General features: G+C 39.9%; 1 protein-coding gene across 4 annotated transcripts in view; it reads left to right on the forward strand.

The window, feature by feature from the left end:
- ARL15 (ADP ribosylation factor like GTPase 15) overlaps positions 1-15,189 on the forward strand; it is a 179,917-nt gene that overhangs the window by 9,999 nt on the left and 154,729 nt on the right. For 2 of the 4 annotated variants that reach the window (XM_067464607.1, XM_067464608.1), the window contains exon 2: positions 11,619-11,675. The exons of 1 other annotated variant lie outside the window; for it this stretch is intronic. In XM_067464607.1, coding sequence (XP_067320708.1) covers positions 11,619-11,675 — 57 coding nt within the window. Of the gene's footprint in view, positions 1-5,110; positions 5,127-11,618; positions 11,676-15,189 lie in introns of all 4 variants that reach the window. One more of the 4 variants, XM_060761482.2, reaches the window with a different exon arrangement.

A 15,189-nucleotide genomic window follows, 5' to 3' on the forward strand; every position in this document is an offset into this window, starting at 1 on the left:
TAGGCAGTTCAGCAGTTGTCAAGGAAACCCAGTAAAGATCATAGAATACAGAAAGAAAACCAGAAGTTCACAGAACCATTTGGGTGAAACAAACAGCTTTTGCTTGGCACCTAAAATAAGATAATATTAGAAGCTAGCAAATGCGAGGAAGGGAGATGGCTGAAAGCCCTCCTTTCTAGCAGACATTGGTCTTACCTTTGAAGGAAAGGGCAATTGGCAAAGAACATCCGAAAAACCCTTCTGCAGTAAGTCACAGATAGCCAGGTGGAAGACATTCCCAATGTTTCTAATTTTTGGCCCCCCTCCCGTATCTGCCCCCTTTTCTCCCCATATCAGAAGAATGATGTGTTTAAAAGTGTGTGTGTGTGTTTGTGTGAGGGGGGTGGTGGTGGTGGTGATGGTCTGTCAGGTTGTAGTCCTGTGCATACTTGCTATATGTATTTTATTATGCCTGAATAGGATTTCAGTCATCATGGGACATATGCAGAAGTGGAAACTGGGGACTACAGTTCCTTAGTGGTTCAGAGGGAGTTCCAGAAAGGAGCAAGGGTTCAACGAGTTGGATTTGTTGCATTGTTGTTTGTATTGTGAAATCAATAATGAGCAACATTCAAACAAAAAGCTTTCCAAGGCATGGCTTGCCAAAACACAAGCACATGAGAAGAAACAGGAAACAAAAGTTACATGCCATTTCTCATGCGTGCCAATGCTAACCATAGCAAACAAATTTGCTGCTGTATTTGCCATCAGGTTGACTTTGAGTTATGAACATGGTAACTTTCAGGTCACCGTGTTATCAACAACCTTGCTGAGGTCTTGGAAACTCAGGGTAGCTATAGCGTGATTTGCATCTATCCATTTGTAATGTTGTCTAAGTCTTTTTGTGCTTAGTGAATTTAACAGCGGAAAAATACCAGATTCTGGTAGCATCTTAACATTTTACAGATAGTATCAGATGGTGTATATAGGAGTTTTCCTCATTCACTCTGGCTAAAGCTTGCGAAGGTGGGTTGGTTGGTTGAGAATTACTTGCTGATAGTTGCACCCTAAGCTTCAAAGCATAGTAGGGATTTTCTCACTACCCTAAACTGCCCCCACTGAAAGGGAGAGAAATATGGGAGCCACACCTCCACCTACTCAGTTGTAAATGTGGAAGAGGTGTGCTTAAAGAAGGAGGCAATACATGACATCAGCACTACCCCCCCCCCCCCCCCGCGCCTCCGAAAGGAAAACCAGATGGGCACAGTGAGCAATAGTATTTCATTTGCATTGTCAGAGATCTACAGTGGAGTGCTGTTTAGAATAACATTGGCCAGGGTTGCTGTGAAAGGATTTGGACCCCAATTAAATTTATTTTCATGTTACCCCCCTCACAGTTGTTTGCCAGCAGCATATTTGCACAATGGGTGGAGGACTCCTGTTGATGATCACAGGGTTGGCTGGGTAAGTGCTTATGGACTGACTTCGTCTGAACAGTTTCGTATGTAAGGCCGAGGAAGGGGCACTTCTCTTGCTTCCCTCTCTGACTTCTTGCGGTCTTGAAAGAAACTTGGAAACCATGGGGCTGCCCAGCTGGTGCATCTGCTGTGCTCCCATTGACAAGGAAGACAGTTAGATGGGCCAGGGGTGAGAAGGAAGGGCCATATGATACCGTGAGCAGAGGAGAAAAAGCTGGGTCTCTGATTCCTGGAGCCTTCCTTAGGTGGAGATGAGAGATCTTTCCTCTTAGGTTCCTACTGTTGTGTCCCCTTGCCTGTCAACTATAGGAGTAACTCCTGAGATGTATTTTCGAAGGCTTTCATCACTGGAGTGTTGTGTGGTTTCGGTCTGTATTTTAGCAGCATTTTCTCATCATTACTTGCATCTGTGGCTGCCATCTTCAGAGAATCTTCTGAAGATGCCAGACAAAGATGCAGGTGAAATGTCAGGATCCTCTGAAGATGCCAGCTGCAGATGCATCTGAAGTGACAGGAGAAAATGCCACTGAAACCACACCACACCCCAATTCCTGAGACATTTGTATTTTTTTTCTGGCTCATTTGATGGCAGTTTTGAACCTTTGGAGGGCCAGTTTAAAAGTTGTACAAAAGATTTCAAATTTTGTGTCATTACTATTTTTTAAAATTCACCAGTGTTGCAGCATATGTCAAAAATAATAGATTAAAAATGCTACTGAGTGAAATAAAGACATATGCAACATAATTGAGCCTCTCTCCCTCTCCCCTCACCCCCCCCCCCCCCCATGCTTTCAAGTCACCTGTTGACTTATGGCGACTGTGAATTTCAGAGACCTTTGTTGGCCAAATAGTACTAAGGCTTTGCCAGTTCTTGTCTTTGTAATATAGTCTATAGGCCTGGTAATCATAGATTTCCCCATCCAGTTAGTTATCAGACCTGACCCTGCTTAGGTTCCAAGGTCAGATGAGATCAAATGTCTTTAGCATATATAGTCTAATTGGACTACTAGGACCCAGTAATTTGACTACCCTCACTCCTGCTACAAGTCAAGCATCAGGGACTCTGCAAGGTTGTGTGAAATTGCTGTTATTTGTGTAATGTCAAAGGCAGCCGCCTCTCTGAAATAGTAGGACTAGCCTTGGGGCTCATAGAATCATAGGGCTAGAAGAGACTGTATGGGGCATCCAGGTCACCCTCCTACCATTCAGAAATATACGATCAAAGCATTCCTGACAAATGACCATCGACCCCCTGTTTTGAAACCTTAAAAGAAAATGACTCCACCACACTCTGAAACAGCACATTCCACTGTCAAACAACTTTTACTATCAGGATTTTTTCCCTAATGTTTAAGCGGAATCTCTATTCCTATAGTTTGAATCCACTGCTCCATTTCCTAGTCTCTGGAGCTACATAAGACAAGCTTGCTTCTTCCTCAATGTCATATCCTTTCAAATATTTAAACATGGCTATCATGTCACTTCTTAACTTTTTCTTCTCCAGGCTAAACATATCTAGTTCCCTACATGGCTCTTCATAGAAAAGCGTTTACCGTTTTGGTTGCTGTTCTCTGAACAGTTTTGGTTGCCTGGAACCAGTGTTCCAGGTGAGGTCTGACTAAAGCAGAATAAAGTGGCACTATGATGATTGCAGAATCTTGGTAGCAATTAAATTCACCTCACAAGAGAATGAGTTAATGCAAAGTTATGAAGAAAGAAAATGCGAGCAGCTTTTCAGTTTCAATCCTAAAACCCCATCCCCTCAACTCTAGAAAGTTCCTCCGTCCAGCCTCCAGGCCTTCTAGTCTGAGCTGGTTTATGTTATCAGGCTCCCTCCTGCTTACGGCCTCTAGATGTTTTCATTTCTTGACTTTGGCTATGGAACTCATGGCATGGTGCTATTCTGCTGTCAACAGATACGGATCCATGACAGATAATATTGCTTCCCTTGATTTGGTTCCGTATTTGGATGCACAGGAATTTAGAGTCTAGCTTCTGACACCTGTATGCACTGGATTGATTCCAGAGTACTTCTGTGCCACCAACAGCACATATTCTGCTTGACTTGTCAAAATTGTGCTAGTTCTTCTTTTGTTTAAGGCAGCTGGGGAGGTTTTGCTGGTTTCCAACAGAGACTGAACACAGCAGTTCTGTCAAAAGAGCTTTTTTAAAAGGTTTTTCTTGGCCCACTTTCATTGTGAGATGTTTCTGTGCCTGCTCTTAAATCAGTGTAGATTTAAGTGATTAAGATAGCTGGCTTGAGATCTATACTTCTTGCACCAGGAAGGGTGGCAAGAAGGGCAGGCTAACACATTTATATGAAGCATATGTGTGTTCAGTGTACATAAATAAACTGGACTTTAGAATCTAAATGTTATTGTTGCAAAATGTTGTTAATCAAATTCTGCTTTGTGCGACTCAGTATTTAACTTAGGTTTTTATATCTACAAGTGTGGAATTTTCTGGTTACTGTGTATACATGGTGTTTATTTATTCCTACTTGTACATTGTACCATTCCAAATCCATGCAGTAGAAAATGGAATATAGAGTATCCAAAGAAATGTATACACCCTTAACAGCTTATAATTCTGGTATTCTTTTTGCACTCCTCCCCCCTCCCCCCGGGCAATGTATACATCCCTAACAGGATTAAGCTTCAAATAGTGTTGTGAAATAATAAGAGAAACATAAAGTGAGATGTGGAATTCTGTTCTTTGAGAGTGCAGGCAATATACTGCTGTCCTATGAAAATTTGAACACATTGCATCAAATTACAATTTAAGATGGAATTTAATTCTGATTAAATTATTGTTATAACATTTATTCTTTTATATAAATTGCCCTCGGTGACACAATGAGTCAAACCCTTGTGCTGGCAGGACTGCTGACTGACAGGTCGGCGGTTTGAATCCAGGGAGTGGGGTGAGCTCCCATCTGACAGCTCCAGCTTCCCATGCAAGGACATGAGAGAAGCCTCCCACAGGTTGGTAAAACATCCAGGTGTCCCCTGGGCAACGTCCTTGCAGATGGCCAGTTCTCTCACACTAGGAAGTGTCTTGCAGTTACTCAAATTGCTCCTGACATGAAAAAAAATTACTCAAATGATCATCATAGCTATTGTCGAAGGCTTTCATGGCTGGAATCACTCAGTTCTTGTGAGTTTTTTCGGGCTATATGGCCATGTTCTAGAGGCATTTCTCCTGACGTTTTGCCTGCATCTATGGCAAGTATCCATTGGATGCTTGCCATAGATGCAGGCGAAACGTCAGGAGAAATGCCTCTAGAACATGGCCATATAGCCCGAAAAAACTCACAAGAACTGAATCATCATAGCTGCTATAAACTGTTTAAGGGTGTATGCATTTTGGAGGGACTCTGTGTAGTGTTATGACACTGTCCTGTGGTGTTTGTGGGAATGACTAGCCCTCCAGATGTTGGATTATGAGTCCCAGCAATCCTAGCCACCATATCTAGTGTTGGGGATTGCAGTCCAATGGCATTAGGACGGTAGTGTGATTTGCAGCCCTTCCCTAGGTTTTGATAAAGCATCAAATAAAGGTGCCAGGCAGTCTTGAATGTTTCATTTGAAAACAACTTGTGAGTTCAAATGTTTGTTTTTCTCTTTCATGCTCACCATGTAAACTCCTTGCAGAAAACTGCAGTAAACTGTAAGTAAATGACACTGAAAATAATGCAGTGCTGAAAATCGTGGCTAGTTATTGCACATTTTTTTCTTATCTGAACAGAGAGCCTCTTCATTTAATTGTGGTGTCTGGCATCCAGTATTCAACCATTAGGTCTGCCATGCTGTTTATCGAGTAACAATTGGTGCAATGTTTAATGATGGTGATTTTCCCTCGAAAACAGTTGTGCTGTTGCCCATTGCTATAAGTTGAAGGAGAGCATTCCTCTCTGTAGTATTTCAGGGGGGAAAAAACACATGTGGTAGAAAGCTTTATTGGATGTTTAGGTTGCTCTTCTAAAATTAATTTGAGTTTAATCCTAAAAAGAGGAGGATGGGCTTGCTAAGAATCCTAGGATCATTCTGTCCCCAATGAGGTTAGGATGCAATCTGATAAAATATATAAAATAAAATAATAACCAAGTGAAACCACAACCTCAGATGTTTTGGCCTTCAACTCCCAGAAATTCTAACAGCTGGTAAACTGACTGGGATTTCTAGGAGCTGTAGGGCAAATATCTGGGGACCCACAAGTTGAGAAACACTGTGCTAAGGAATGGCGAGGCACATATTTGCCATTGATGGATTCGGTATGGGATCATTAATCACAGTTTTCATGGCCTTTTCTTTTAAAAACAATCTTGATATCCTTCTTACCCGTTTAATACCTGAAGGAGAAAGAATGAACATAATAATACATTAATTCAAGGAGTTCCCAATGACATTAAACAGTTGATTTTTAGCAGTGTTATATAGTTGTAGTCTCAAGTGTATTATTGAAGACAGGTTGGGATATGCATCAATCTGTGCAACTATTCCTTCTCTAGCTGCTTAAGAAATTGAGTCTGTGATATGCAAACCCTTCTCCCTCAATCTTGGTCAAATCCATATTGCTTGTTTGCTAATGAAAGCTCTCTGCTAGTTCGCACAATGAAAAATCAGCTTAACATGATACTCTCAGAGCTCTGTTATCCTTTCCCACTGCTGTGTGTAGAGAACATAATGAGGGAATCAGCCTTTCCATGGATACAATTATAGTGTTTTCTGTGCTTTCTACTCCTGTGGCAACGGAAATAGCAGCCTGTTGTAACAGGCTGTGCCTGTTCTTCCACGTCTCTTCCTTCCTTCCTTCCTTCCTTCCTTCCTTCCTTCCTTCCTTCTTTCTTTTTTCTTTTTTTCTTTCCCTCCCTCTCTCCCTCCCTCTCTCCCTCCCTTTTAAGCTGATCAAAAATCAAGTTACCTGGTTAGGATGCCCAATAATAACCAAGTAAAGCAACAACTACATAAGTATAAAAAGTAAAATATTAATGTTTTTCAGCATATAAAACCAAATTAATATTCTCAGGAGGATAAAAGTGTGGAGGCCTGGATGTACTGAAATAGTTATGCAAGTTCCTGGGCAGTTCCTTGGGCAGCAAGGAATGAATTAATGAATGGCTACGATGATTATGATGCCTCTTGTAGACAGCCCAAATGGAAATGAAATTGTTCTGTCGGTAAAAAAAATCACATGACATAATGTTTGTTCCTTCCTTCCTTCCTTCCCTTTTAAGCTGATCAAAAATCAAGTTCTCTGGTTAGGGTGCAATCAGATAAAATATGTAAAATAATAAGATAATAACCAAGTAAAACAACAACTACATAAGTAGAAAAAGTAAAATATTAATATTTTTCAGCATATAAAACAAAATTAATATCTGCAGGAAGGGGTTGAGAAAGGCGGAGTACAAATATTTGAAATAAATAAATAAATAAAAGTGTGGAGGCCTGGATATACTGAATGTTTGTGTGTGTAGTCGTGTCTGTTTTTGGAGAGGTCGAAAGAGTTTATTACTGAAGCTGTCTTTAGCTTTCTGTACAAGTGACATACCAGAGGGAGATGGGTTGTAGTTAGTAGTAGCACTTTGTTCTACAAACTACAATAAACTGATGGGAATATATGTTCCAATGAGAAATATTAGAGGGACACCTTGAATCATGTCTTTAAGATGCAAAGGAATTTGATATTCCTTCTTACAAACATGACTGTTATTTCACTATAGAAACTCTGAGCAGATCTTGGAAAAACTACCTTTTGGAACTACAAGGATTATCCATAAAGTAAGGTTACAAGTTTTTTTAATACAAAGAATGAATATATCTTAATAAAACTTGCATAGATTGTAGCATAGGTATTGCATTATTTTTCCACATAATCACCATTCAGTTCAATACATTTTGTCATCAGTGGGATGAGTTTTTGATGCCTGTGTCACAGAAGTTTCCCTCTGCCTTTTTCTGCCAGTTTGTCACTTTGATTTTCATGTCATTTTCAGAAAAGTGCTTCCACCAAGGTGTTCCTTCAATTTAGTGAACAGGTGATAGTCACTGGGTGCGAGATCGGGGCTGTGAGAGGGGTGGCTTAAAACATCCCAACCAAATGAAGTCAACATAGTCAGCATCCCATGATGTTTGTTTTGGATAGCTCTGCGAAGTTTCTTCATGGTCTCACAATATATTCTGTATCCATTTTGTCACTTGCTGTTACATCCTCTCCATAAACTGAACTGATTTTGCAATGAATTGCAGGGGTGTTAATACTCTTAGCATTTAGATAGCATATTACAGTGCAAACTTCACACTTGTAGGGAAACTGAATGAGGACGTCCATCTCTAATCTTCGCGCCAGTTGATGAGCTACTGATAACTAGCAGTGCTCGTTCGCTTCCGCTGGATTCCCGCTAGACGGCAGTAATACCAATTTCGCTCGAGAAAATTCCCCATGAGAGCTTCATGCCTTTTAACCTTACTTTCTGGATAACCCTTGTACAACTTCCAGGATCCTCTACCTATATAGGATAGTGAATTCTGGGAACTATCAACAGTAACGTTTCCAAGTTCCCCAATTTACTTATATATTTTAAAGGAAAAAAATGACGGGTATCATACGTTTTTCCATGTAGCTGAATTTAGTCCAAGACAGCCAAAATAATTCAAGGGAGTCAAAATAGTTCTGCCTGGTTTAAAACACTTCTACCAAGAGCAATAAACTACTCAGTTTAAGAAGTCCGTGGAGGCAAACTACAGTCTTGATTATATTTGTTCTTCTTGCCCCCTCGTAAAGCTGACTGCAGACTTAAATTGTCCCTACTGAATAGGGATGTCTGCATTTATTTGGTACATTTACTATGGTCTGATGGTGCCCAAGGGCATTGTACACTTAAATGTATATTTTTCCTTAATGAAACTACACCCCTTTCCTTTCTTCTTCATCTTGACTTTGCAGCTGGAGAACATAATTCTTGTAACATTTGCCAAAGGTCAAAGCTAGCACCAGTGTGAATTAATTGGGTCTTTAATAAGAATCCACTCTGAAGTTATATAATTGCCGTTATGTGTGTTGGCTTCTCTCTGAAACTAATGAGTCTGAACTTCTTGTAAGCTTTGTCGTGCTGAACATTAACTATATCCTTGTTCTGCAGAATTGAGCTGGGGAGGAGACTTAAGGCCCTCATCACACTTGAGCATTTATCCACTAATCCACTTTAAATGCTGTGACTGCCTCCTGCAGAATACTGGAGTTTGTAGTTCAGGGAGAGGCCTTTAAACTGCTCATCCAGATAAGCCCAGGTACTCCCAAAACTACAAACCCCAGATTTCTGCAGGAAGCAGTCACAGCATTTAAAGTGGACTAGTGGATAAATGCTCAAGTGTGATGAGGGCCGGAGCAGCACGTACATCTGCCATATTTGTTTGAAAGTCATTTAAATAAAGAAGACTTTTCTTAATAGTAGGATGAAGTTGACAAATTAAGTTAAAAATTCCAAAGGCTAATGATTAGCTGTATAATTTAGTTTAATACAGTACTCACATGAGTACAATCTTAAGATTGCAACTCTCTGTGGTGTCCAGAGCCTCCCAGATCAGTTTTTTTTCCACAACTGGGGGTGCATCTACACTGTAGAACTAATGCAGTTTAATACAGCTATGACTGCCATGGCTCAATGCTATGGAATCATGGGATTTGTAGGTTCTCTTCTTTTTTGTGTGTCTAAAGCATTGCATAAAAAAGCAATTCTTTTGGGTTAGAAAGATTAGCCGTTTACAAGAAACGTTGCCCAGGGGATGCCCGACTGTATTTACTCAGTCTTTGAGGAGGCTCTTTCCATGTACCCTGGGATTTGTAGTTTTACAAGGTTTTTAGCCTTTTCTGCGCAATAGTGCTGGTGCCTCACCAAACTACAACATCCATAATTCCATAGTGTTGGACCATAGCAATTAAAGTGATGTCAAACTGCATTAATTCTACTAGTGTGTGTGCATGTAGGAGGGTAGGTGTGGTCTATTCTTGGAGAAGCAGCAGAATCCAACCAAGGTATAGCAATGGATTCAAGCCTAATTAAATAAAAGCTTTAAAATTTTTGTTTTTCTGCTCAAGCCGTTTTAATCTACTTTATATAATTGGAACTTCAGGCCTATAGTATTTCACCCACAAGCACCTGACATCTGAGCATAAATAATCAGAGCATAAATGCAGGATAATTTTTCATTGTCCACCACTAATAATGTATTTAACTAGCCAGATTCAAATTGCCGTCCCATTTGTTTTATTGTTCACATTTGGGTTTTTTAAAAATACATGGTTGCTTTTGTGTTGCTGGCTCTTTTGTTTTTTGTCCTTTTTGGCTTCCTCCTTTTTTTTCAGCTGTCCTCAAGTCAAAATTTAATATCGTTCTGCAGCATGTGACATTCTCTTGTTAGGGAAGCCATGAATAGCACAGCCCTTCTGATTCCTGATGGATAGTTCCTCACCTTCATGCTCCTCTTGTAGTGTCTAGTGTGGTGCTTTTAGACAGCTCCTTTGCAACACCAGATTACCGATCTCTTCTGATACTTAAAATTCTTTAATTTTAAAACAAAGTTTTAACGGGGAGGCTGGTGTGTTGCAAAACATAAGGCTCCAGCATCACACCATCTTAATTTCTGAGAATGCATCTGGAACCCATCTGTGAGTCATTGCAACATTTTAAAGGATTAAAAATGCTGGGTAAAAAACTGTAAAAACATGGTACAGAAAACTGTAGTATTTTATTTTGAAGCTTTAGAAAGAATATTGGTGGGGCAGGGGACACGTTGCATCCTTTGGGATCAGAGATGGTGAAAAGGAACAAGAGTGGCATTTTGTCTTTCGCCTGCATGCGATATCAGTGCATGCTTTGCCTTGGAGTGTATACTTGCATGTGCTTCCCTAAACAGTGTTAGTTTGCTTTTCGTGGAACGAGTGTTTTTGTTGTGCTTTGCAGCTGCAAATGGAGCTCTATTTTTACTTCTTGCTTTGAACTAATGCATTTTAAGCCACATTACTTATTTTTGAAGTTCATAAACTTGCCTTCTGAGAAATCTTGGAAGCTGGATTCAGTTCAAAAGAATTCGAGTAGTTCTTGGCTTGAGAGTATAGTCAGCCAATGTGCATTGCTTTATTCTGGGGCCCTTCATGTAATTCAGTTTTTATATAAAATCTGGACCCCTTTTTCCAGGGAGAGATTTTTCCCGTCAGATCTTCCTGTCAGACAGCATGCTACTGTAAGCTGAAAATATGGTATAATCAAAATATTCCCTCTGTGTGCTCACATGCTGCCTTGTGGAAGGGAGAGTAGCCAAAGGGAAGAATCACATGTTGGAGTGTTGAGCTCCCAAAAGCAGTTCCCTCTGGGTAACAAATCCAGTTGAAAGTCTGGCCTTGCAGAGCCATATATCTCTCTTGGCCAAGGAATAAGTTCCCATCAAAGTTGTCTCCTTCCTCAGATGAGAGAAGTGCAGCCAAGCCTCCACCATTTTTCTTTTCCAAGAAAGGAATTAGTTTTCTTCTTCTGCAGCTGGACTTCTACCACTTCTCTCCTGAAAGAAAAGAGTTATTGTTTACTTTATTTATATCCCACTTTTCTTTCTGTGGGGACGCCATGCGGCTAACAACCCCTCACTTTGTTCAGCCTTACTCAGAAATGATGGTCTATTGCTGGAGCTAGTTTGTGTGCTGAACTGTGGCAAGTTTGCAGGAAATAACTAATCAGTTGTACCCAATAGGCACCACTTTTCCATCCTTAATTGCTCAAGAGTTAATTGTAGTTCTGGAAACCTATGCTAGAACCAATATTCTATGGCATTAAAATATATACATAAAAGTAAACATGTATTTTGACCAGAACAGATATACACACATATAAAAATATGATGGCATCACTGGAAGAGTTGGAGTCTGCTATTCTGGCCAGTTTTTATATATCATTATTAAAACATTGGCCTCCCAAGATTCAATCTATCATAGGGAAAAACATGTGGCATCCAGTTGTGTTTTGAAAAAGTTTTGTTTCCTTTTCTTTCTTTCTCCGTCACCAGTAATACTTGATAATCGCCCTCGGGCTGAGAGGGGCGGTCAATAAATGCAAAAAATAAATAAATAAATAAATAAATAAATAATACTGTATTTCAATTTCTTTAGAAAATGTCTGAATGTATCCAGCTTTCATTTGCTGTTTGTAGAATTGGCATTTACACGGTAAGCAATGTGCCATCTTTTAATGCAATGTACTATTCTTGCTTACAAATTTAGACTTGATGCCTTAGATCAGTGGTTCCCAACCATTTTAGAGTCATGACCCCATTTTTAGAGGCAAAATGACCCACTACCCTGATATATTAAAAATAGGTGACCCACAACCTTGATACATTAAAAATGAGAGCTGTTGGAGCTGCTATAGTGATGACAATGGTGTCTGGACCTTATAGTATTGCTCGGCTTGTGGTTAATTGCTCTTGGTTGACCAAAGAAGGGAAATAATGTGATGTGCTGGGCATCAGATTCCTAGAAGTGGGATCATTTGGTTCATGTCAACATACAATTTATTATATTTTGCAGAATTTGCTGGTATTGAAGAAAAAATGTTACCGCTCACAAGAAACAAGGCTAGGCACCCAACGCATATGTATCACTAAGAATCAAGTAATCACAAGCTGAGCAGCACCTGCATTCCTTAGAGCCAGTCACTTATGTGTGCATGAACCTGGACTTCACAACAAACGAACTCAACGAACAAAACATCTTTACATGTTTACGCAAACAAATATCTGTGTAGGACACAATGACATAATTTTTTCATTACTCACTACTGCCCGTGAACCCACAGAAAACCCTTTGTGACCCCATTTTGCTTGCGACCCATGGGTTGGGAACCAACTACTTAGATCCTTAGCTGATACCCTGTAAATCCAGTCCAAGTTCCATTGCATAGATGAGGAAAAATCCTGCATAGACAATGGTGCCCTCTAGAAGCTGACTTCATGTTTTAATGTGGTGCTTATGTCTGTCTTTATAAATTGATGCAAAAAATTAAATATTTAAAATTTTAATTTGTATACACATTTTTCAGGGTGCAACGTCTTCTAGATTTAAAACAACAACATCTATTTCTTACCCATTTCTCCTCTTACATCGAAGCAAGGGACAACTATAGATTAGACACATGGTACTATATATTAAAAATAATCAATACATCATTAATCTTTAAATCATTGATTTGAAAATAATCTGAGTAGGCCTGCTGGAAGACATTCGTTTTTACTGTTGTTTTAAACTCAGAAAGTAAATTAAAGTGATGAATCTTCTCTGATAGGTCATTCCACAATTTGAGGGTGGCTAAAGAGAATGCCCTCTGGGTATCGTCTGTGAGCCTATTATTGGCTGACTGAAGTAAATGTTCCCCATATAATCTGAGTGTATGGGGTGGGTTATACAGGATAAGGTGATCACATAATCACATGTAACAACAAAAGGTAATAATAGGCATTCCTGACAGTCTGATCTTTCTGTGCCATCATTTGGAATGACAGTTCCAGAAGGACCTCCAAGCCTCAAACGCAAAAATTCAGTGGGAGTGTAGCTCCACCTAGGACTGACTAACACACTTCCAAACCCAGTTTAGGATGGAGATGTTTACCTTGACAATAATCTGGACCCAAACTATCTTTGGCTTTAAGGTAGCCCCCATCTTTTTATATCTTGCTCGGAAATGAGTTGGCAGCTAGTGAAGTGATTTTAATTCTGGTGTAATATGATCATGGCTAGATGTACCAGTATGGCTCTTATGGTTTAAGTTCATTGAAATTTCCAGTGTATGATGCATAGAAGAAATCTAGTCTTGAGGGTACCAGCCCACATTTTACCATTGTTAGATTTTCTAGCTCTAGTTAAGGGTGCAGCTAAATGTAACAAGAAAAGGTGATAATAGGCATTCCTGACAGTCAGATCTTTCTGTGCCGTCATTTGGAATGAGAGTTCCAGAAGGGCCTCCAAGCCTCAAACGCAACCTTTCAGTGGGAGTGTAGCTCCACCTAGGACTGACACACTTCCAAACCCAGTTTAGGATGGAGATGTTTACCTTGACAATAAACATCTCCATCTTGTCTGAAGATGTCTTCACTTGTTTTTCCTCATTCAACTAATTAATAATTGGTTGGTGGCAGTTAATATTTTAAGGACCTCTAAACAAATTGTCAAGGAATTACAATTTGTTTTATATCAATATTTGTCACATGACGAGGGAGGGGTGAGATTATATCTCAAATAAACATATGAATGAATTTGTAAAAGGAAGCAGGTATTACAACTCCAATGTGATTTTACAAAGGAGTACCTATAAGTTCAAACATTTGCAGTGAGGCCCACCACATGCATCACAAATGGAAGAAAACCCATTTATCACTGATTCCAGAACCCATGGATATTCTTTTCATGGAAGCCTGCTTTGCCTGGCTTCCCTGAGGAAAGAGGGAGCAGCTCCCACTCAGCGAAGCTTTCCCTACCACATGGGGAAAGTGGCGCCCTTGTGGAGAGGCCCCGTGCTGGCTCCATTGGAGCCAGCACAACACAAGAAACCTCCCATGTTGGGGGCAGGGCCTACTCTGGAAGCCACACTATGTGTGATGTCCGGCATGGACCTCCGTCCTTCAGACGGGGTGAAAGCATCCTAGACTGTAGGAGTTCCCCACGTGACAGGAGAAAGGAATAGTTATAGTTGGGTGGTTTAAAGTCAGTTTAAAGTGCCACCTCCATGAGGGGTACAAAACCAGGACTGTGCTGTTGATGGGTCCTGATTGAATTAATGTTCAGCCCAGGTAAACACAAAAGGGGTAGTCCAGAAAATATAAAAGGATGATTGGGCTCAATTGATTTCATAATGACCTCACAACTGAGCCGTATCAGTCGATATTCCCAATCTCATCAATGAAAGCCAGGAAGTTTCCCAACACACATAAAAGGCATGCTGCATTCTTCTTGCAGAGTAAAAATATTTCTTAAGTACTCACTAATTATATAACATTTTTCAATATAAGAACAATTGCAGCACAGGAAATTTGGGTTGTTCAGTGGCTCCTAAATGTAATTTGTGTCTCAGTTTTGGGTGATTCAGAATGGGTCTTTTGTCTTAATCTCATTTCTTTGGAGTAGTTGGGCTTTTAATATTTACACGAAGTAACATGTACACACTAGCCTGTCATTTTTATTACTGCATTCTTTTTATCGCTGGTGGAATATGTATTTTTTAGAGCATTTCTCTGTCACTCTGTAGCCTCCTAGTATCCCAGGATCCCTGTAACGTTATACAAAGGATAAAAGCATTAAAACAAAATGTTAGTAAAACCTTTTGAATTTTAGAATATAGAAAAGGATTTTACAAATGTGTGCAATAGGTTTTCACAGCACACACTTAAATGGCTCCTATCGTTTTCCATGTTGAATGAAAAAGGTGCAATAACAACAACATAAGTTATCCTCTTTCGCTATTTATAATAATTCTTTAGCAGTATTTGCAAGTTATACATTTCCTGTTTCAAGCATGTTATTGCTGTGTCACTGACGATTGGTTCTGGGGTTTTTTGGGGGGTGAGGGCTGGCTGGCTGGTGGGAATTATAGTCCAAAATATTTGGAGGCACTACCTTGGGAAAAACTACGTGAATTGCTATTCATATTCCACTTCATTGCAAAAGATCCTTTTCTGCAGCTATGACTTTT

This window comes from Anolis sagrei, chromosome 2 (assembly GCF_037176765.1).
Source record: "Anolis sagrei isolate rAnoSag1 chromosome 2, rAnoSag1.mat, whole genome shotgun sequence".
Lineage (NCBI taxonomy): Eukaryota > Metazoa > Chordata > Lepidosauria > Squamata > Dactyloidae > Anolis > Anolis sagrei.